Source organism: Nothobranchius furzeri, chromosome 6, assembly GCF_043380555.1.
Source record: "Nothobranchius furzeri strain GRZ-AD chromosome 6, NfurGRZ-RIMD1, whole genome shotgun sequence".
Classification (NCBI taxonomy): Eukaryota; Metazoa; Chordata; class Actinopteri; order Cyprinodontiformes; family Nothobranchiidae; genus Nothobranchius; species Nothobranchius furzeri.
In genome coordinates, this window is record NC_091746.1 from 68,188,679 (window position 1) to 68,212,954 (window position 24,276).

The 24,276-nt window shown below is 42.5% G+C and overlaps 1 protein-coding gene across 12 annotated transcripts in view; it reads left to right on the forward strand.

Moving 5' to 3' along the window:
* Nucleotides 1–24,276, forward strand: part of dab2ipb (DAB2 interacting protein b) — a 262,935-nt gene that overhangs the window by 184,399 nt on the left and 54,260 nt on the right. For all 12 annotated transcript variants that reach the window (XM_070552468.1, XM_070552470.1, XM_070552467.1 and 9 more), the window contains 3 exons: nt 3,081–3,234; nt 6,969–7,067; nt 13,960–14,514. In XM_070552468.1, coding sequence (XP_070408569.1) covers nt 3,081–3,234; nt 6,969–7,067; nt 13,960–14,514 — 808 coding nt within the window. The remainder of the gene's footprint in view (nt 1–3,080; nt 3,235–6,968; nt 7,068–13,959; nt 14,515–24,276) is intronic.

A 24,276-nucleotide genomic window follows, 5' to 3' on the forward strand; every position in this document is an offset into this window, starting at 1 on the left:
AGATCCACATGTCAGGCGCTCTTTTATTGCCTTTAATGCAAACCCGAACATGAATAATAGGTGGTAAATTACACGTTGTGGTGCGGTTTAATACAATGCCACGCAGACGATGGGCATTGTCATCATTTCACACTTTCAAGTCTCTCACCATTTTCGTTGACACTAATGTTCTCTTAATATGTTGTGCTGAGAAGAAAAAATCCTGATGTAAGAGCCAAATATATTCAGTTTAGAAGAAGCATTCTCCTTTCTGCTGCAGTTTCTCCTAATTCCACACTGTATGTAATGGATTAGTATGCCTGAATGCTAGAAATGCCTGGTAATTAAAACGCTCAGCAGCTTTGTCAGTCAGTTTAAAGGCAAAAGCTTTCAGGCCATGGTTCCCACACAGCATTCCTTTTTCTGTCCCAATAAACAGCAGCACATCTTCCTATCTTTCCACACATTTGACATGCTCTGTGTTCTGCCCAGTACCCAACCAGCCAATCGTAAAGCAGCGCTAGGCGCTTCTTCTGCAGCTGTGCTGTGGAATTGTCGGGATCTCCATGAACTGGGTGTTCATATCCAGATCTGTCCTTGAGGGTTTGTTTTTTTCTCCCGGTTGTCTCAGATGAGTCCATTTGCCTTTGTGTGTGTGTGGGAAGAGAGGGGCGTGTTAGAGACTGAAAACGAGAGTCCTGGTCATTATCCGTTTCACACTGGACAGAGGATTTGACTGCAAAGCTGCCAGACTGTAGAAATAAGTTACTTCACATGGCTGCTAATCTGTCATTACATTTGCTGCATTTGTTTAGCATGGAAAGCCTTTTCCACCAATGCTTGGTCACGATGTACTGTACACACACACACACACACCTGCACAATCACATGGGCTTAGTGTGTAATCTGTCCTTAGAGTGCACCATTAAAAGACCGTTCTCACTCATTACACAAAAAACTGACCCTTTGTCTCTGTCTTCCTGCCACCGGAGACCCCCGTAGCTCGCCTACAGCTGCTTACATCCCCCACTAGAATAGTGTAGATTTGGTAAATGGTAAATGGTAAATGGTAAATGCCTGTATTTGATATAGCGCCTTCTAGAGTCATGGAACCCCCCCAAGGCGCTTTACAACACAATCAGTCATTCACCCATTCACACACACATTCACACGCTGGTGGGGATGAGCTACGACGTAGCCACAGCTGCCCTGGGGCGCACTGACAGAGGCGAGGCTGCCGAGCACCGGCGCCACCGGTCCCTCCGACCACCACCAGCAGGCATCAGGTTAAGTGTGACACAACGACAGCAACAGACTGAGCGGGACTCGAACCTGCAACCTTCCGATTACGGGGCGAGCACTTAACTCCTGTGCCACCGTCGCCCCATTTGATTTGGTCCTCTTGTCAACCTGGGCCCGACCGGAAAACGGGCGAGGTAGCTGGGAAGTCACGGGTAAACACTGCCGTATGCCTGGTGGGTTTTTGTTTTAAGAGTTGGACCTCCTAAAGATGCAGAGCGTTCAAATGCAGATCCATTTGCTCAAACTGTGTGAGAGTACCTCGACTCAAATGAGAAACAGGACGACAGTGAATGGCTCTTTACTTTGTTTTCTACTCTTTTCTGGAAATAAAACGTCGAAGAATTCCCCCCCCCCCCCCCCCCGCTTGAATCCGTCAGAGGATTGAACACTTCTAGATGCACGCGTGGTTCTTATCATAGTCCAACGGAGAAGGGCAATTACAACGGCTCGCACAGATTCCAGCACATCTGTTCCATTTTGGTTGCTGCGATAAATAAAAGATGTGTCTCTGACGAGCAGGACATGTAATGAATTTCTATCAGAGCTTTAAGTAGGATTGATGTTCTATTTTTGTTTTGTATCATTTTACTGTGGGGAAAAAAAGAAGGGAAAGGGACAAGATGAGAAATTTCACCTCTAAAATTAGTTTCACCAAGGTCTCAGACCTCAATTAGCTGTTCAGAGCGAAGGCTCGCTCCCAGTAATCTGTCAGAGTGGCCAGGTGACATAAATGTAAAATGTTAAATTAACTGATTTTCACAAAGTTATTTTTCCTCCTCTATCACTTTGTAGTGTAATTATTACCAGGGCAGTTGGAGAGTCAATGCCTCAGATCCAAGGGCGCCCCCAAGCCCGATGGGCTTGGAGCCCTAATAATAATAATACAACAAACTTATTTAGCGCTTTTTAGGTCAATCAAAGACGCTTCACAAAAAATGCAATAAACACATAATAAAACAAAATGAAAACATAGTAAACAGACTGGGGGATGCTGGGTTGATCTTAAGAGAAGGCCAGTTTAAAAAAGGGGGTTTTAAGCAGTGACTTAAAAGTAGAAAGGGAGACGGCATTCCTGATGTTTAGTGGGAGAGAGTTCCAAAGTGTGGGGGCAGCGGCTGCAAAGGCTCGATCCCCCAAGGTGCCATGTTTTGTTCTGAAAGGGGAAAGGAGGCTGGAGTCAGCAGAACGGAGGTGCCGGGAAGGAGAATGGCGATGGAGAAGTTCCGTCAGATAGGACGGTGCTAGGTTATTGAGGCATTTGTAAGTGATGAGGAGCAATTTGTAATGGATCCGGTATGGAACTGGGAGACAGTAGAGTTGTTTGAGTGCTGTCTTAGACAGTAATCTTAGACACACAGATGTTTGTGGTACAGTCAGAGAATGTAATCTAATTTGATCTGATTAAGCTGAGTTATTCCAATCACACACACACACACACACACACACACACACACACACACACACACACACACACACACACACACACAATATTATATTATATTATATGGGTTGGCCTCAAGTGTTTCTGGATTCATTTGTTGGTGAGCACTTGAGCTCTCAAGTGGTCGCATCCACATGTGTTGATCTACACGTGCATGCCAGTCATGCTGCTCGTTTGTCAACTTGGAGACAAGTAAGCTGTGTTCGTCATTCTTACACCCTTTCTTTACCCTCACCATGAACGCTGGCTAAGTGCTGTTGTATATGCTCCCTCTTCTACTGTGTACTTCCTCAGCTTAGACTGCTAGGCCGACTCATTTCTGACCATCCTCTTTCTCCCTCCCTCTCCTATCTCACAGATCTCATCTGATGCCAAGGCTGAAGGAGTCTCGCTCTCATGAATCACTGCTCAGCCCTAGTAGTGCCGTGGAAGCCCTGGACTTAAGCATGGAAGACGAGGTCATCATCAAACCGGTGCACAGCAGCATCCTCGGCCAGGACTACTGCTTCGAGGTGAGGGTCTGAATGAGCACAAGCCTTTAAAAATGTAAACAGGAGTATGAAACAGAAACATCTGGATTTGGTTAAATGCGCTATTGATGTGTTGTGCTTTAAACCTCGTGACCTAATCATGCATCAGTGTTTTATAACAACCAGCAAAAAGTATTCATAATGCAAAGAAAGTATGCAAACAAAAATCTGTAAAGGTCTGCTTTATAGGTTAGTAGTTTAGCTCTAGATTACAGATTTCCCAGTTGGGAATGTCTTAGTTGTTTGTGATTGATCTCTGATTGGAAGCTGTTGAAGGTCTCATTCACTAACTTTTTCAATAATTAGCTGTGGTGTCTAAAATGGTAGATGGCCTGTATTGTATAGTGTCTACTAGGGTTCTACAACCCCCCAAGTTGCTCTACAACACAATCAGTCATTCACCCATGCACACACATTCACACACTTGGTGATGAGCTACATTGTAACCACAGCTGCTCTGTGGGGTGCACTGTTGGAAGCAAGGCGGCTGAACACTGATGCTACCACTACCAGTCCCTCTGACCACCACCAGCAGGCAAGGTGGGTTAAGAGTCTTGCCCAAGGATACAGCGACAGTGACAGGCTGAGCGGGACTCGATCCCACAGCCTTCCAGTTATGAGGAGTTCACTTAACCCCTCTGCCACCGCTGCCTTCTAGTATGAAGGAATATCTTGTGAGATGTTTTGTGTGGGAAAAAATCTCTAGCGCTTCTGTTTCAGAGGGTAGAAGTCAGGATTACGAGTCTCACTTGTTAATATTCATGATATGCAAACATAGTTTCTTCCTTTGCTTTTCTCTTGGGTAGAAAATGCAGCAATGATGTGTTATCTCCACTCAAAACAGAAAAGTGTGCTGCCATATTTTGGAGTTGCTAATGCTAATGGTTAGCTACTATAGCTGAGACATGCTCTGCTATCTCTTTGCCCCAAAATCAGCACAGCTTCCTTATGGGAGGTTGCAAGCCACGGTGGGTGGGGCCATAAATACAAATTTTTACTGTGACATAGAAGAGACTGGCTTTTCGGCTCAATTGTTCTCCCATCCTTCCTTTCTGCTGCTAATGCAGGCGCTTGGGGTTAAAGTTTATTTTCACATTCAGTATGCATTTGCAACTCAGAGTGACCGGCCATATCTCAGAAAACACAAATATAATTTGGTTTCTGGGTGAACAAGACGAAGTAACAGCATGAGTGGAGACTTATTTCAGCCAGACTTCCTGTTAGAAAAATACCTGGAAAAAAAGCGTTGCCTGGACGACCGAGAGAGCGGCTCTGAGGCAATGATCCACAGCACCCCCCTCAACTTACCGGCATGCACTCTCGGAGTTTCTCAGTCAAAAACGTGAATCGTTAACATGTGCGCACACTCTAGCTGATACTAAAAGAGCTGATGGTGTTTCAAAGGGTTTATAAAAATAAGTGAAAACAAATTGTGATGGCAGCTCTACGCAGTAATCTGACCCACGTTAACTACACGATTGGTTGGTAAAAAAAGAGCTAGTGCTTGCAGAGGTAAGAGAAACAAGCTCACGGCATCACGCTGTTAATTTCACTTTCATTCTGGAAATGGACGAGAAATATATCAGTGGCCCTGTCTGTTACGTGAGGTGAGATCAGGACATCTCTCGTCTCTCGGCACGTGTCGGAGCACAAGACTTTACAATCTGTCGCATTTGAAAAGAACACCTGTCTACATGTGTTTTAAACTCCATGTATGAAGGACCGGCTCCATTAGGAGACAAGTCCAGGTCCCTTTAATACCAGATTTATGTCTGACTCCCTCCTGGTTCTTTTATCTCAGTTTCATAATGTTCTCTTGATTTTACCTCACAGTCTACTCCGACTGTGTTGCAGGCCTCTGAAGGTTAGCAAACACTTCCACCATTTATCTTTACTTTTATTAAACGTTGCCGCCTTTCGCCCCCTGGGCTTTCAAAAGAACCATGAACAGGTGTGGGGTTGCCCATAACTTGGAACCTAAAAGAAATCTCCGCCATCTTGCTTCTGCTGTCTGCTCATCATTTTGCTTTTATCGCCTGCAACTTTCCTCTTGTTGACTCAGTGTTGTTTACAGTCACAGTAGGCAACAGTGAAGCTTCCAAACCCGCAGTATGCTAGCTGCTAATGAGCCAGATTTGACATCCAGCAGAGATAAGGGGACAGTGAACACTGAGCCTTTGTTATTCACTAAAACGTTCATCTAAAGCAGCTCCAGAGGATGAACGCATGTAAGTGCTGTGTTGACAGCCATCTCTGCTGCTGCTGCTGTTTTGAGCTGTTCTCCGTGCGCCGCCGACGCCCAGAGGGATCTAAAGATTAAAGGCGTCCAGAGTTTTAATTAGTTTGCTTTGTGGTTTTTTGAGTCGAGTTATGTCTCAGTAATTTTGTCCCCCCCCTCAGATTTACAACAAACTATTTAGCTCTTTTCTGTTTTCAGCTAATCGATAAACCCGGTGAGTTATTAGAATGGCTTCATGAATGTTAGGACCCAAGACCACGTTTGGTGTTTATGAGTTGAAAAGGTTTGGACTAAACTTCTGATATTTTTCAAGAGTTAAAAGGAAAACTAAGATTTATACCTAAATCATTATACAAACTTGAGTTTTTCACTGCGTTCCGGTCTGCTTTTGGTAAATAGAAGAGTAAAATAACTCCACATGTGTAGGGAGTTTGCAAATGAACATTTAAAAGAAGCTACCAAAAGCTTTGAGGTAAACTAAAATAATTCCTACTTAAAGCTGCAATGGCAAATCTGCAAAACAAGCTAGTTTCTACACATAAACATGGTTGCAGAACACTCGCTCCTCCAGTCGGCTACCATCCCTGGGCCACGTCTGCCTGATATGGGAATCTGTAATACCAGATGAAAAGAGGTAGCGCTAAACATCAGTCGCCGTTTTCTACGTCCAAACGTCTTTTATTTGTCTGGTAGTTTGTGCATCCGGCTGCTTCTCCTTCTCTGGTATCATTGAGCAGAGGTCCTCTCACACCAGTGGTGTTCTGTTGCTAAGTGCGTAATGAATGAAGGACCCAGTTAAATCCATGAGTTCGGTGAGACAACATGATGGTCCAGATGTTGGTTTTCAACCGAGTCGTGTTATTGGCTGAGCTTTTTAGGCAAATGCGAGAGAACGACTTTCTTTTTTTAGTCTCCACGATATATTTATAGGTGTACTATGTTAGAGCGTTGTTAAGAAACATGAACAGCTGTTTTAAGATGGCTTATTTAGCAGATTTCCAGCTGTAGCTTTAATCTCACCTTTCAAGCTAGAAACCTTTTGAGGTTGCCCTCCACTTCTCTGGAAGGCGTATGACACAAACAGAAACCATCTTTTTTCCTGTCCTCCATGTTTCATTAGATGTAAAATAGGTCAGTGTGAAGAGTGCAGGAGGATGAGTCATCAAAAAGGGAATCACTTGGCTTTAATGGCAAATTAGGATATAAAACACTTAAATACTGAATTTGATCTGACTGGACATTTTCTCTCAGTGTTTTTGAGAATAATCCGATGCGTCAAACATACATCTATCTCCTCTGTTCATGAGCACCACTCAATCATCCCTCAACAATGCTGAGTCATGTTCCTCACATCTACTTACAGGTGAATTTGCAGGCAAGGTGATGATTAAGGCTTGCATTTGGTGAAAAACCTTCCCGTCAGATTTTGTTTGTGAGGTTTGATCACTGAAACATTCGTTTTCCTTCTCTGCGGTAGGTCACTACCTCCACAGGAAGCAAGTGTTTTTCCTGCCGTTCAGCTGCCGAGAGAGACAAATGGATGGAGAATCTGAGGAGAGCTGTGCAGCCAAACAAGGTGTGTAAATACAACGCAGGCGGGACTGGGAAAAGTTAGGCAATAAAGAAGAAAACAAACTTGTCCCAATTCCTGATATGGATGCAACAATGATAAGGCAGCAGCGTGCAGCGTCGACATGTTGTAATTCAAAAACACTCACATTTTAATCTTGTTGCACAGTAGACCACAGGGGATGAAGACGCAGAGGTGCAATGGAGAAACTGTGTGTGTGTGTGTGTGTGTGTGTGTGTGTGTGTGTGTGTGTGTGTGTGTGTGTGTGTGTGTGTGTGTGTGTGTGTGTGTGTGTGTGTGTGTGTTGATACCATCTGTAATCTAGTGTTAAATACAGCTCTGGAAGGGGTTTAGCTAGTAAACAAGTCAAGGCTAGAAAATCACCCGTATCACTGGGTATCTTCACTCCCGCATCAGTTATTATTTATAATTACTCACTAATTAGTAGTTTGGGGTGTAAAGATCCCAAACTGCTCTGGAGTGAGTTTGTTTTGGAAGGAGATGTTGTTTTGGTTTCACTGTGTTGCATTTTTATTAATTGGATGATTTTAGGAAACTGAAATTGGGACCAACATTTTGCTGAACTATATAAGATTTTTTTTTTTTTATAAAATAAGTCAACTTATTCTTTAACTTTACACCCATCACTTGAATATTATTGCCTCAGAATAAACCATTTTAATATGCTGCAGTGTGATCAGCATAGAAATGTCCGCAGGTGTTTTTTTATTTTTATTTTGTTAACATTTTTATTTTGTTAACATTTTTAAGGTCCTATTAGTCATCACACACTGGTGAAATTACATCTCCGCATTTTGACCGTGAGGAGTGGTGAGCTGCAGCAGTGGTTGCGCTCGGGAACTATTTGGTGGTTTAACCTCCCAATCCAACTCCTTCATACTAAACATCAAGCAGGGAGACATTTACAAGCTTTTGGTATGACCTGACCGGATGTAAATCCCAATCTCCCAGTCCCAGGGCGGACACTCAGGCCACTGAGAGGATTAGAGCCACTGAAAAAAAGTTATTTATTTTCTCAGCTTTCTGATAATAAGGTCAAAATTCTGAAAGTCAAAACTCTTAGATCAAATGTTTGCTTTTAGCACCCCCTACAGTCTGTTTAGTAAAACCAAAAGTGAGACGTATCTCCTCGCTATGCCTTCATCTTTTTAACACCTTAATCAAACTACTGGAATGTCTGCTCAGCCTTTAATAGTTTATAGGAGCGGTTTGTCACTAAATCAAACCAATCCGCTGTGTTCATGATGTAAAACATGGAAATATTGTTTCTAGTCCAACAGGGGGCAACCCACCACTCTGAAGTTGCAAGTGCGATATTCTGGTCACAAAGGGCGGTAGGGGTCTGAGTGGCATTTCGTTAACCTAACTATGCAGACGACACCCAGCTCTATCTGTCATTTCCACCAGACAACCACACTGTCTCTGCACCAATATCAAACTGTCTCTCTGACATATCAAAATGGATGAAATCCCACCATCTCCAACTCAACCTCTCTAAAACTGATCTACTTGTCATCCCAGCAAAACCATCCATACAGCACAAAATCTCAGTGCAAAATGACTTCCTATCTCTGGCTCCTTCAAAGGCAGTTCGAAATCTGGGTGTTGTGATTGATGATCACCTGATCTTTGAAGATCATGTTGCCTCTGTTGCTCGTTCATGCCACTTTGTGCTGTATAACATACGAAAGATCAGACCATACCTAACACAACATGCCACCCAGCTCCTGGTGCAATCTACTGTCATCTCCCGCCTCGATTTCTGCAATGCCCTTCTAACTGGTCTTCCAGGCTGTACTGTGAGACCTCTTCAAATGGTCCAGAACGCAGCAGCGCATCTGGTCTTCAATCAGCCAAAAAGAGCACATGTCACCCCTCTGTTCATTGAGCTCCACTGGCTACCGCTAGCAGCACGCATCAAATCCAAATTGCTAACGCTAGCATACAAAGTCCGAGATGGTACGGCTCCCATCTACCTGAATCCTCTTGCAAAGGCTTACGTCTCGGCCCGGCCGCTCCGGTCATCACAGGATCGTCAGCTAGCAGTGCCTACACCACGCTCAGGACAATCCAGACTTTTCTCATGCATCGTTCCACAAATGTGGAATGACCTACCAAGCACTACCAGAACAGGGGCTTCCTTTTCAATTTTCAAGAAACTCCTGAAGACCCTGCTCTTCAGAGAGCATCTTCTAAACTAGCACCCTCCCTGCACCCGTCCCCCCTCTCTACTGTCCACTCCTTGTTCCCTACTCTCCATGACTGATGTCAAGTTGTTGTTGTTATTGTTGTTGTTAGCCTCAAGGGCAATATGCTGATTATCACTTGTAAGTCGCTTTGGACAAAAGCGTCTGCTAAATACATAAACATAACCATAACCCTTTAAAGGCTCATTTTAGCACTAGGCCGTTACTGGCTCAAGAAAATGAGTTAAAATTTAAAAAAAGATGCATAGTTTGCTTTTATAATCAGAATAGATTTTTTTTTTAGATTAAATAAAGGAATCTTTTTTTCCCCTTTCCTCTGTAAATATCTACTCTAAGAAGTTTGTTGTGACTTTTGAAAAGTCACAAAAAACACCATTTAGTTTTTATTATTAGGTTTTAAACTTCAGCAAAAAGAGGATGGACTTTTTGATGTTTGTGTAAAATTCTGTAAGTAAAAAAGTACAAATAGATCTCAAAATATTACTGGTACTTTTGGTGTGACTCTGTTGTGGAAATTTAATAGACCCTGTGCACGAGAAAAGGCTATCTTCCTGTTTTGAGACCTGCTTTGAAGGGTTGTTAATTTCTGCTGTGCTTTTATTTTGCTGAATCGCTACTGTTGTGGACTCAAATGTCGTGTCAGAATTGCTAAAACGGAATGATTGCGTTAAACTACAAAGAGCAGAAGGTGGGAACACTCATCACTGCCGCGTCCGCTGTGTACTGCTGGGGGAGATTTAACAAAACGGTTATTTTTCACTCCTTTCCCACGGATCCTGAGTAGCGGGCGCAATGGCTGATAAAATCAGACGGGACCGCTTCAGAGTTACGGCCAGCTCTAGAGTGTGTAGTCTGCATTTTGAGACTGGCGAGATCTTCGTCTTCCTCGGGAAAGCGACGTCTTCAGCCAAAAGTTGTTCCGTTGTTATTCCACTGGACTGACTTCACGAAAAAGTCAGAGCGACCCGGAGTTTGGGAGCGCCACCCTCGGCCTGTTGACACCGTGGCTATGGCAAGCGTGGATGACAACACAGAGGATGGAAACACCGATATCCCTATCGCGGGTTATGCTGAGTCTGCTCCAGCCTCCATCCCCAGGATCGAAGATCATGATTATGCAGCAAGCTCTTTGATTGTCGTATAACACATTAAATACGAATCTGTGTCAAGGGAGATCGAGGAGCTCAGGCAGCAGCTCTCTCTCTTTTGCACGGGGGAAAAAAAGATCAACAAGTCGATGAACATCATCTACAGATATATTCGGCAAATGCCCAAGACATCTTGAGAAGTTTAGAACGCCGCTTAATTCAGCCATTTTCCTGACTTCTGATGGAAAACCCGACCGTAAATCCTAGCGTAAACATGCAGCGGCTCACAACGGAAGTGAAACGCTCTACGTGAGTTTTTCCCCCGGAAGTAGCATATGCTAAGACGCAGAGTCTATTCAGTTACTGAAAAGCTGCTTAATCCTGCGTTTTTTATTCATTTATTTATTGTTCATGACTATATTTAAAAATACGAGTTAGTTTAATCTTTGTAGCAAACGTTATGGAGAGCCACCGCGGAAGATCCAAAGAGCCACTTGCTGCTCCAGAGCCGTCGCTTGCAGGCCGAACTCTGCCTTTAATCTGATCCTACTGCTCTAGAATCACTGCCTTATGGAAATGACCTGTTTTTCTTATTATTATTGTCCTGACAAGTTTTCTGCTGAGTTTGTTTCCACATAAATAAGCTGAATTAAAGATTCTGTCTATGGCAGCCAGACGATTTCGGCTACTTGTTACAAATAGCAACACTGGCTGATTCAGCACATGAATCCAGGTCAAGATTGTCTTTGATTCTAAGGATAAAAAGTAATAGCAAAGTAATCGCTTCCCTCTTCCAGTTCATAGGAGGAATTTTTGGACCTGCAAAGCACAAATGTGGTGTTTCATTAGTGATTTTAAAGTAGCCAGACTAAATGAAGAGGAACTTAAGGAAAATAAGCAAATACTGTTAGCCAAAGTGCAAGCCATCTGCAAACGACAGACCATGCTTCCCTTCTTTGATAAAGATAGAAATGAGATGTTTCTTTAGTAGCCGTGGCATTTTTTCAGTGTTCTATTGAATCTCCGGTGAAGCTTTTCACAGAGCAGAAAAAGAAAAGTGTTCTTTTTCCTGTAAATAGGTATTGATGAGAAAAATCACACTGATGCAGTCCGGTAGTCCAAAAATCTGTCTAGAAAAGGGCATCCTATGTTTTTCTAATCACATCCTCAGGAGAAGATACCAGGGGGCTAAAACCATTCTGTACCTGCTTTTATCTTTGTGAGAAAACCACCTGTTCCAGCCGACATTTGGCAATTGTTGAACAGATGGCCAGCCAATCACTAACAAGAGAAGGTGTGACAGAAATAAAGCAAACAGAATGAATCTTCTGTACTCAAACTGGTGATGATGGGGGGGGAGTAATTCTTCTATATCGTCATGGTGAAAAACAGATTCTTTGGTGCATGTTTGGTTTTTTTTAGGCTTCTTAAACCCAGTTTGTGGCGTTAATTATTTTTTACTTTCTTCCGATTATTCCAACCTTTTGAACTTGTAAAATTAGTATTAGTTCAAAATTAAAGGGATACTTTGCAACTTTTTCTTATTTCTAAACCATTTTCTTGAGCCATCCATCCATCTTCAGCTGCTTATCCGGACTCGGGTTGCAGGGACAGCAGCCTAAGCAGAGCGGCCCAGACACACCTCTCCCCGGCCACTTGGGCCAGCTCCTCCTGGGGAATCCCAAGGGTGACCAGCCGAGAGACACAGTCCCTCCATCACGTCCTGGGTCTTCCCTTGGGTCTCCTCCCGGTTCAACATGCCCAGATAACTTCACCAAGTAGACGTTCAGGAGGACAGGACGAAAACCTCATTGTTCCTCCTGAATCTAAGGTTTGACAATCCGACGGACCCTCCTCTCCAGAACCCCTGAATAGGCCTTACCAGGGAGGCTCAGGAGTGTGGTACCCTGTAGTTGGAACACACCCTGTGGTTCCCTTTATTAAAAAGAGGGACCACCACCCCAGTCTGCCAGTCCAGTGGAACAGCCCGTGAGGTCCATGAGATATTGCATCAACCAACACAGCCCCACAATATCCAGAGCCTTAAGGAATTCTGGGCGGATCTCATCCATCCCCGGGGCCCACCAACCAAGGAGCTTTTTGACCATGTCAGTGATGTTGGCCACAGAGATTGGAGAGTCCAACCCAAAGTCCCCTGACTCCGGGATTGAGGAGGTGTTCGAAGTACTCCGCCCACCGATCCACAACACCCCGAGGTGAGGTCAGCAGCATACTATCACCACTGTAAACAGTGTTGGTAGCCCACAGCTTTTCTCCTCCTGAGATGCCGGATGGTGGAGAAATGTTTCTTGAGCCAGTATGTGCTAAAATGACCCTTGACAGGGTTAATGAAAGGCCACCCAGCCCCTATCGCCCCCTGTTGCCAGAATATTCCACTTGCAACTTCAGACTGGCAGCTGCTCTGTTGGAACTTAGAAAAAAGGGAGCTGACATACCTGGCGCTGCAGTCTGCTTCCATCACGTTTCCTGCATGTTTTAGATCATGAACACAGCTGATTTTTTTATTTTTTTATTTAGAGATGAACCACTCCTGTAGACTCTAAGGAAGGCTGGGGAGACATGTCAGCTGTTAGAATAAGGTGTTAAAAAGACAAACGCACAGCGAGGAAGTTTTGCTTTCGGTTCTACAAACAGACACTAAAGCAAGCCAAAACCGTCCACTTCCCCTTTACATAAACAATGGAGATACATTTCTTGAAACAAACTAAATTTAAACAATTAATATTTATACAAATAAAAAATATAAACATCTAAATTAAGTGCCATGAGAATAAAATATAGTGCAAAAAGACACTCTTTATGAGAGGCCACAGGGTCTCATAACGATGGAAACAGCGCGGACAAAAGTTGATGTTTATCGGATTATCACAATAATATGGCATTAGGATGGTTGAGTGTATCCTATCATGAAGGAGATCAGTAAGGAACCACTGAGGTACCGTTCCCCAGCAGTTATAAAGATTTCAACAAGCTCTTACCGTGCTGCCAAGTGGAGACTTCCATGCCATTTCACTCAGTTAGATGTCAACTAAACCAAAAGTAAACCAGTCTGCAATGACACGTCGTTAAGTCTTAGCTCCCACTTTATTGAGGAAACTTGGAAAACCACTCGGAAATGTCATAATGACTTTGTAGTTCCTAGTACAAGGATAATCGAATCATTTCACTCCTGAGGTTTCTGAATCACACCCAAGACATCACAAGTCCCGTCGGTTGGTTTTAGAGGTCTGGTCCTTCATTTTTATAATGTCATTATTATCTCATCTCTTTAGAGGTTTAGTATTCAAAATAATCCCCCTCTCAAACCTAATCATTGTCATAGAAATGGAAGTAAAATGTTTCTCATCTTAAGTTAATGAAAGTCAGGATGAGTGATGGGTTTAATTAGCAAAATGAACAGGTTTTAAAATTGTTTTACTCTTATTAAGGCTTTTAAAATTAGGATTATTATAAAAGAATGGTCTGACACCATCACTTGGTTCACACTTTTCAGTTCAGTGGTCATTTCAATCTGCTTTATTGTTTTATTTTAAGACTAAACCAATTATTCTCCGTCTCCAGGACAACAGTCGCCGGGTTGAGAACATGCTGAGGCTGTGGATCATCGAAGCCAAGGACCTGCCGACTAAAAAGAAGTACTTCTGTGAGCTCTGCCTTGATGACTCACTGTACGCTCGCACCACCTGCAAGCTCAAGACTGACAATGTCTTTTGGGGAGAACACTTTGAATTCAGCAACCTGCCTGCTGTCAGGAGCATCACAGCACACCTTTACAAAGACACAGACAAGAAGAAAAAGAAAGACAAAAACAATTACATCGGACTTGTAAACATCCCCATCCCAGCCGTCACCGGACGGCAGTTTGTGGAAAAATGGTATCCGGTCAGCACGCCCAACCCGCCAAAGGGCAAGACGTCAGGCCCCATGATCAGGATCAAGGCCCGCTATCAGAGCATGAGCATCCTGCCTATGGAGATGTACAAGGAGTTTGCAGAGTACACCACCAACAACTACATGCTGCTGTGCTCTGTGCTGGAGCCGGGGATCGGCGTCAAGAACAAGGAGGAGATGGCGTGCGCGCTGGTGCACATTCTGCAGAGCACCGGGAAGGCCAAGGTTGGTGCTAGCCTGGTTTATTCTTCTCCATTTGTTCCATTTTTATTCTCCACAGAAGAAAAGGATTTTAAAAGCACAATGCAGCCCATTATTTTGTTACGAGGCTCTGCCTACACGTTACAAAAGCTCGCTGAGGTTGACAATTCCTCCAGTGCCTGCTTATCTGGTGAACCGCTGACCTCCTGCTGCTGTAATTCGTAGCAGACAAAAACCAGACACACAGGTGATTTCCTCTTGGTCCGCCAGCCCATATTACAGTTTTAACTGGAGCTAATCCCCCCCTACATGTGTCTCCTGCGGTGCTCCGCAGCATACCGATGCAAGCAAGAAATATTCAGCTCGGTCTGAGCATAGGAAGATTACCACACCACAGCTGTGGCTCAGCTGCCTGTAACAACAAGCTAATGATCCTCAACCTGTCCAGAACGGCACCGTTGTTCTGGACATCATCTGTGCAGTAAAACTGTTGTTCTAAAAGCAATTTAATCGCTGTAAAATGTTTATTTTTAATGTATTTGAGTTATTAATTTATTCACATTAACAGATGCCAATCGTTTTTTGTCTCTAAGACGTTTCACAACACCGACGGCTTCATCGAAGCAATCGCGGTGACAGAATTTCTCCGGAGGTTGCATCAGGCTGCTTTCATCTCCGCTTTGCTTCTGTGCCTTGTTGGTTTTCCGGTGAACAGTTCAAACCTCATTTAAGTTTTCCTGACTGTCGAGCTTTAAAAACGTTCTGTGACTTTATCAGACCCAGGCAGAATGACGGATGATTGGTGCTTAGGACGGAGGCAGTGTCTATCCTCTCTGTACCCCCTGTTCTGCTAGTTTAGTCTCATCACCGACCACCACTGATTGATGGGGAACAAGCACTCCTCCGATCCGCCAGTGAGAAGGTTACATCTTGAATTGTCGCCAACGAATCCCCTCCTTCTACTTTACGCTCCAAAACTCTTACTTCTCTTTCACCTCCTGGTGCCAGTTTGAGATTTCTAGTAGCTGCTCTGCTTTTCAGGCACTTTTTGCGCCGTTGTCCCATGTAAGGAAAAAAAACCTTTTCACTGCAACCTTTTCCAAGCAGCTACCCTCTCATAAGCTTCTGTCAAAGTGTTGACATTTAACTGTTACAGCTTTGTTTTCTCGTGAAGCTGTGTGGTATTTTTAAGAGGTGCGTCACAATGTGCCAAAGAGCCCAAAAGGGGGAAAAAAACACAATTCTAAGTATCTCAGATGATCACAGATGTGGTATTTTTTATATTTATATCTTTGAGCATGTTTTTGAACAGCTCTTTTTAATGTTACGCCAACTTTGGAGTCGTCTAAAAATGGCCAATTTATATTTAGGAATCAAAAAGTAGACTCGAGCAACGATAAACTCTTAAAAACCCTTGAAATGTCTGGTTGGGGGAAGGGGAGTGTTTTGAAGAAAAGTGTGGATATTTATATCCTTTGTGATGATATGTCACTATCGTGGTGCTCAGCGGTTCAGAGAAAGTGGCTTCAGATAGTCAAGAGCAGGGGTCTTAAACTCCGATCCTCAAGGGCTACAATCCAGCATGTTTTAGTTGTATCTCTGCTTAAACACAACTCATTTTAATTAGCAGGTTAACAACAGGCTGAACAATTCATTCGACCATTGAATTGAGTGTGTTGGAGCAGAGAAAAAACAAAAACATGTAGGATTGCAGCCCTAGAGGACCGGAGTTTGAAGTCCCTGGTCAAGAGCATGTTTTATTTGTTGTGTAAGCTGAAAGTTAAATGATACCGGTTGTTGCACTCATTAGAAATTATGTAAGAAAATGTCAAAACACCTAAATATTTTGATATCTCTTGTGATGATAACTGAATCGATTTTATTTGGGGGGGCATTCAAAAATGTACTGTATTTCTTTTGTATTTCAAACTCCAACTGCTAGGTGGCAGGAGTTTTTGCCGCCTTTATTCTGACAGAACAACGAGATCTCGCATCTCGTTTTGTCAGTTTTCCAATTAAAGAGATGATGTCGTTTTTACCATTAATCTCTGAAAATATCCATCAAGATGTAATTAAATGATGTCCGGCTGTAGAAAAATACTGGCGGCTTTGTAACATATAACCATAAAAATTGAGTCTAAAATACACAGGAGTCTAAGTCTAAGTTTGTGGGCGATGCTATAATAGACAACATGTTTCCTTCTACGGGAGCCCATGAGGACAAAATGCATTTATTTATTTGTAACAAACGGTTGTAAAACTTTCACCATTCATTAATTTTGTTGGTGTACACATTTACCTCTTCACTCCTTTTTGGTGAAGGTTGTGCTCCCAGAGATTTTTGACCCTAACGGCCATCCGTTGGTAAGGTCTTACTCCAACACAAAAATGCAGCTTGCTTGCAATGAGTTAGGTATGTACTGCCCCCTACTGGCTGGGAAAATACACATCATCCTTTGAATCTATAAAATAGCAAATATCGTCTGGATTTCAGCATTAATTCAATTCAATTAAGTTTATTTATATAGCGTAAAATCACAAGAGCCGTCTCAAGGTACTTCACAAAATAAACATCCAAAATGAGCTCGGTTCATTATGTCAATTAGCTAAAAGCTTCTTATGTAAGAAACCCAGCAGGTTGCATCGAGTCACTGACTTGTGTCAGACACTTAAAGCAATTCCCTAATATCACAATTTATCGTAAGGTCTCCCCTGTATTGTGATACATATCGTGTCGCCAGATTCTTGCCAATACACACCCCTACTCATTAGTATCCAACTGTTCTAGCTCAATGTTTTCCTTTTTCATCCGTTTTTTTATCACCTGTCAACAAATAATTACAGCCCTGCTCTGTTGCTCACTCAGTCGCCTCTTTCTTGTTGTCTTCCCACTTTCCGTCTTTGTCTTCGATCATCTCTTTTTCATGCTTCGTTGCATCTCGAGGCCAAAGCTCTCTGGTGAGATGTCATTACGGATGCTGTATTGATGTCTGAGTGCAGTGGAAGGCAAAGACACGCCCTGAGTCTGTGGCACGGGTGTCAGTTTGGTACGCACATTAGAGTGACCGTTGCGGTTTATTTAGATGAGACAGGATGTAGCCAAAACTGGGGTAACTGTTCTGCGTTAGCTGAATTTTTTGTGCTGCTTTGTCACATCTTCAGGTTGTTTCCTGCCTACTGGGACATATGGTTAAAGTCACAGGCTTAGACAGCATCATTGGAGGATTCCCAGCCTCACTTTTGTACTGGAATTGCCTGAAGAAGTTATTTTATCTAAAAACATCCACTACTGCCTCAAATTCTCTGCCTTATTGATCTAGTCGTCTCAATGCCTTCGCCCTCAGATAGATAATGTTCTAATTTTGTTGCTGATCCTCTCGGCCCCACAGACTGTGGGAAGCGACAGTAGAAAGGATTTTTTCTTGTGATGAATAACCGAGGGAGGGCTGTGCTTGGGTTTTTATGCCATTTGACTGCTCCTCTAGGTGAGCTGTGAGTCCTGCTTCACAGGGAGAGAAGTACGAGTGTGTTTTCTTTTACATCCAGTCTCTTAAACTGATTTCAGCACCGAGTATTGCTGTAAATCCTTTACAGCATTAAAGGGGCATTATGGAAGTTTGACAGCCAAAACACGTATAGAAATAATGAATTTCTTCTTCATACATTCTCCTGCAATGCCCTGGTCTTGTAGAATGAGCCCTGGCATTTTTACTGTGATTGCCTGTTTTTCTGTAAATTCACAGAAAAAGAGAGCTGCTCGGGTCGAGCAGGCTGCTTCATGCACGTTCACGCTCAGGCATCGCCCGTAGCATTTGCTATCCGTAGCTTTAGCAGCAGAGAGAGAGGTAGTGCCTACTCAGCGACTTTGTCGCTGTTCCTAATGCTTAGTGACAAAGCTAGCTACATTTCTGAGGACCCTTAGCTACTTTCTTCTAGATATTTCCTGCAAATTAGCAACAAAATAGCCATTTTCGCTCAGAACCGTTCTTTGAACGTTGTCTCAGCTGTCATCAAGGATATAAAAGTTACAGATACGGAAGATGTCACCAGCACTTTAGCACACCTAGTAAGACGTCGGACTCCAGTGTAGAAGATCCAGGTTCGATTCTGGATATGTACATAATTTATTTAGAATTTATTTTTTATATTAATGGTATATTTTTTACAGTAAGATGCCCAAATTTTTATTTGAGACTCGCCAAACGGCATTGAATTCACAGATAAAAAAGATGTGGGTTCAACTTTCATTTTGGAACAATTTTTCCGAGCAAGGGAAGGGAATGATCTGAGCATGCAGGAGGACTGACCCATCATAAACCTTTGTCAGCTGTGCTGAAGAGAAAGGTACAGAACCAAATTATTTAATTAATTAGCTGCGTGTTCTCCTGTCTTCTGTCCTCCGAGCCACACACACACACACACAGAACTGTCTCAGCTGCTATTTTCATTAAGGAGTGTGCACGTACAGCATGCGCGCCTCATGCACGAGCCTACTATTGAAGCTGCCGTTACGCTTTTGGCCTGAGGGGGCAATCGCGAGCATAAAAATTCAAAACTCCGTATAGTGCCTTTAATGTGACTAAAATATTATATATAAATGATAAACAGCTGCTGCTGATTGAAAGACTGATTTACGAAAATGACACACGTGGTTTGAGTAAGGTATCCCTTACTACTTTTTAATGTGGCATTGAATGAACCCATGCTCCCCTGAGAGGACCAGAAAGCGTTTGTAAAGATCTTGATTAATATTCAGTATGATACAATGCATTGTGATAGTTAATGATAAAAATACAGTACAGTGATATTCAATTTAATATAACGTTACATCGTGATACAATGTGAGTGATGCAGTACAGTAAGTTTTAATACTAGGGCAGAATGATCCACGGTTTTCTGAACTTCATTGCTCGAATTACACACAGGCTTCCGGTGGAGTTCGTGATAATGCCAAGTAGGGGCGGTGTCATCTGTCCGATGAAACTCTGTGGTGTGATGAGGGGATTGGATCATTTTTCAGGCTCCCCCTGGGTGTTTCAGTTGAGGAATTACGAGGGAGCCCATCACCCTTTTGGGGGAGCCAGCTCCCTCTAGCTCCTCTGTAACTCGGGACCTGTCGAAATTGCAATTTCAGACACACAATCAATGTAGTGTTGGTCCTGACTGACCCAGGATCTAATGTGTTCACTATTTTACACACCCAGGGTTTTCCCCACATTTTAAAAATGTTATGGTGGCAGCAGCTAGCAGGTTCTCAGTTGTGGAAACTTAAAAAACAACCCAATGTGCACAATCTCTGCTTTGCTACTCCTGTTTATTATTCTCACACTCAGCACCGCTCATGCGAGAGGGAAGGACAAAGAGGCTGAATTTGACTAGCCTGGCAAGCCAGACTAAATAAATGTATTATTTGGTATGGCAACGCTCCATTGACGGCTCTTGGTTGTGGGGTTGGTTCTACCGTTGTCTTTCAAATGATCTCTGCATGCTACTGGACAATGAATGTGACATACTCACCGCAACAGCTATCGGTAAATGAGGCGGTCCGCAGTTGAAGAAGGAGAAAACACATAATTTTTTCTAAAAAAAAAATAAAAACACTTAAATACATCTATCTGCTCCTGATTCTAATGAAGCCCAAATTCTAATAGTCCAAAATTGATGTAAAAGCCATTTCAAACGAGCTGCCGCCATCTTGTTTCACTCTGTTGCATCATCCCACCCACCAGGCATATAGAGTACCCTGATTGGCCCACAAAGTGAATAAAGCTCTGTGATTTGTTCACTAAGCAGATACAGCACTATGATTGGCCCACCATTATGGACCAATCACAGCTCTTTATGTGTTTGAAATCCCTCTAGAGAGCTGTGATTGGCCAGCCAGAATGCTGTTAGGGGCTGCAGAGGTTCCAGTGGAGCGTTCCTAGACCGAACTTTGCAAAGCAAGAATTTGGTCTAGTTCACTAGGCTAGAATTTGACTGCTTCCTAACACAAAAGAAAATAATTTACCTTAATAACACATTGTTGACCTCAAAGGGAAACTTCTTTTCTTTCTAAAATCTTAACTTTTTGAATAGCAGAAATCAATTTGGAGTTACAGTAAACAAAATGAGGCAGGTAAAACATGTCAGTTTGTGGTTAAATCTGTGATTTTGTGAGGAAAATCCAATTCTTGCCTTTAGTTTTCATTCTAGCATTAATAGAGTAATACCTTTTTATGTTTCCATGGTATGACGTCATTTTCTGTCGTGTTTTTAAGTCATGTCTCTCAGCACGTTTTAGACCCTTCGGACGAGCTGGAGAAGGTCACTGGGTAAGATGGACCCTTCAAGGCCACCATATAATATGATAGCCCCTTCGTGAAAATAGTTTTTTTTTTTTTTTTGCTGCCATAAATCTTCCCTGTAAACAACAAGTAGACAATGAAAGCTAATTCCCCAGTATGTTACAGTAGCGGTTCTCTATTACCTTCCCTCCCCTAAAGAAAATACTTTTTTTTAAAACTGAAACTGCTCACTTACTTAGCTAAACATCGATACGATTTTGATAAGGGATTAGCATACAGTTAGCTAAACACAAAGCTAACCATGGTGTTGATCTGATTAGTGTTCAACCCAGAACAGACCCATGACTGAGAAAGGAAATTTACTAGGAAAGTAGCTCCACCAAGCAGTTTCTTGACCGGCTGCTCATTTCCCCTCATTTCCATCCATATTCACAATTAATCCAAGAGTTATGAAGGCTTCTCATCTTTTTCTGCCGACAACCGCCACTTGCCCTGTTATGTGCAGCTTCTTCTGCTGGGTTAAACAGGCAGCTTGTCAATTAGTCTGAGCGCTGCTGCCACCTAGTGATTGGGGGTGATTCTAAATATGCTAAAAATAATTCTCCTGCCTCTCACACCCCACTACATGGACACAGTGGCAGATTTAACAATTTGGGGGCCCAAGGCAAACACAGAAATGGGGTCCTATTACACAAAATTTTTGACAATCTTATCTTTAACTGGATTTGCGAAACTCTACCTTCTTCTGACATGAGTTATTTTCCCTTTTTATTAGTCCTATTTTTTCCTGTCTTTCTCTCCCTTTGAGTGCCTTCAATATTTGCTCTTCTTTCTGCTTCCTGTCAGTGCTCCTGTGCTTTTGCCTTTCTTTTATTTTCTCTCAATTTTCCATTTTGGTCTATGTTTTCCTCCCTTTAAACATTTTCCATTCCTTTTCTGCTTCCTTTTGATGTTTACATAGAAAAACAAAGTCACTTTCAGAAGTGAAGATAAAAGCTTTTTTAAAGCATGCTGCTTCTTTCTCTTATAGGAGCCACTCGGATAACTCCATTTCATGCTTAATGTTTTAACCACCGCTTCGAGTTTGTTACGAAAGCTCCTGCCTCTCTTCTTCTTTTTCTGCTTTCTCTTCTTATTTGTGGTCTTATGGCACTTGGCAAACAAGAATGTGGTGCATTACTGCCACCAACTGGATTGGAGTGGAATGACCACCAATCACTTCCTGTTTGTGCAATAGGAATAGTCCATTGTGGCATTAACAGAGGGGTGCCAGCAGTCAGGGCTAGGGGGGCCCCCAACATAAGGGGGCCCCAGGCGGCTGCCGACCTATGCCTAATGGTAAAACCGCCTCAGCATGGACAACAATGTTTTAGAGTAAAAAAACACGGATTTCCCATTTTTCTGTTGTTCCAACTGCCAATTGGTTTGTTTTACATTTGGCACACCCAAGTTAGGTCATCAGAGTCTTGATTGACCATTACCCTTATCATTCAGGATACAAGAGGCGACTCTTTTTATTAGACAAGTGTTAGAGGAGACCGTGTATCCATGCCAGGGTGAAATATGCCTATGAGGGGAACAAAGCGGGCCCATCATATCCTCAAACTGGTCAATAATTCTTGCTTGATGTTTTTATTGATCCTTCCCTGACAGCAGGGAGTGATGGAGGAGACTTATACAGAGTAATGTAATGTCACCTTTTAGTTACTGATCTGCTGCTCCTGCAGGTAGACAATAGCCAGCAGAAGAGATTTTTAACCATTATCAACGATTGTTACATTTAAACAAGCAGGAAAAGGGCAGTTCTAATTTTATGGGATTAACTTTTCATGTGTTTACTGTTTTAACCTTCGCAGCCTCTATATGTGTTCAGGATAAAGATTACAGACATGAACAAGGTGTTTTAAACCAGTCAATTTGGTTTGAATCAACCTTTTTATCAAATATAAAATATCAGTATTGTCTGTACATTCATTTTTAAAAGCCAACAGAACGATTGGTATATGCTGTTTGTGTTGTTTTTCTGATTAAAAACTGGCCTGCAGAGCATTTTTGCAGTTGCGGATGGTTTCATTAGAAAAGATCGTACTTTTATTGTGCAGCAGCGTTCTCACACGGGAGGCTGTGGCCTGCCCTGACAGGGCTGTTAAATACAGTAGCTTTGTGGTTGTTTGCCCCGCGGGTATTTCAGGTGACCCATTTTACAAACAAAAAAAAAAAAAGTTTTCCAAATGTTTATTTTCCAGTTTAGCGCTCGCTTTAGGATATCTCGAAGGTACTCCGTTCAAGTTCACATCGTCCTTTGAGAGGAAGTAGTTGAAAGAAACTAAAGTTATTTATGTGAAGAAAATATTTGTCATCCATCCACAGAGTAATAACGATTATCAACATAGTCTCATTTTTCCTTATTTGTTCATTTATTTGAGGAATAATTGACTTTCAAGCACCTCCAGTGTAGTTAATTATTTAGATAATAATCTGCAATTAATTATATGAGAATACAATAAGAGCACACAACACTAAAATTACAAAGAACGGTTTATCCTCACCTCTTCAATCACTGTGTGGTATGCTGGAGCTGCCACCAGGGACAGGAGGAAGCTGCAGCGTGTTGTACGCTCTGCTGAGAAGGTCATTGGCCGCAAACCCCTCTCCATACAGGACATGTGCACCTCCAGGACACTGGGACGTGCAGGTCAATCCATTTGGACCAGAACCTCTCACCACAAGAACAGTGTCTTCCTCTCTGCTGTTGGACTCATGAACGACAATCCTAGGACTGCCCCCTCCACTTGCTTAGTTTCAGTCACATGACCCGGTGTTGTGTTTGCACCTGAACTGCTCCACTCTGATCAGTGCCTACACTGTCTTCTTTACAGTAGCCATTTCTCTAATTATTGCCACTTTATATTATTATTTTATCATGATTATATTCTTACTTCCAATATTTGCTTATTTTTTAAGTTTATCTTTCTTTTTTGCACCAAGAACTGCAGCAGTTTCCTACTGTTGGGATTCCTTGCGCATATGGATATAAAACCTTCTGATTCTGATTCTAAGGAGGTAAATAATGCTATGCTATTGCTAACGCTTTTTTGCTGAAAAGTATAATATTTAAATTAGTTTAGCAATGAAATTAAGCTTTATTATATTTATTTCCTGTATGTACTCACCACATGATGGTTGCTACTGTTATGAAAGGTAAAAAACTTCATAAGTAAACAAATCTAACTTTAGAATATTAACCTCATGTGATAATACGACTTCATTGAGATGAAGCTGAGCTTAGTCTGAATTTCAACACATAAAAACCCACCAGGGATCAAGTGAAACATGTAGAGACGTTCTGGTAGGCTAGGTGTGTATCCTTGGTCAAGGTACCAAACCTACCTCCCTAAGCACTGTATAATGGCAGCTCATCAGGGATTGGGTCAAATTCTGAGAAATTGTTTTCAATAAAAAGACAATTTCACATGCTTAACCAAAATAAAAACTCAAC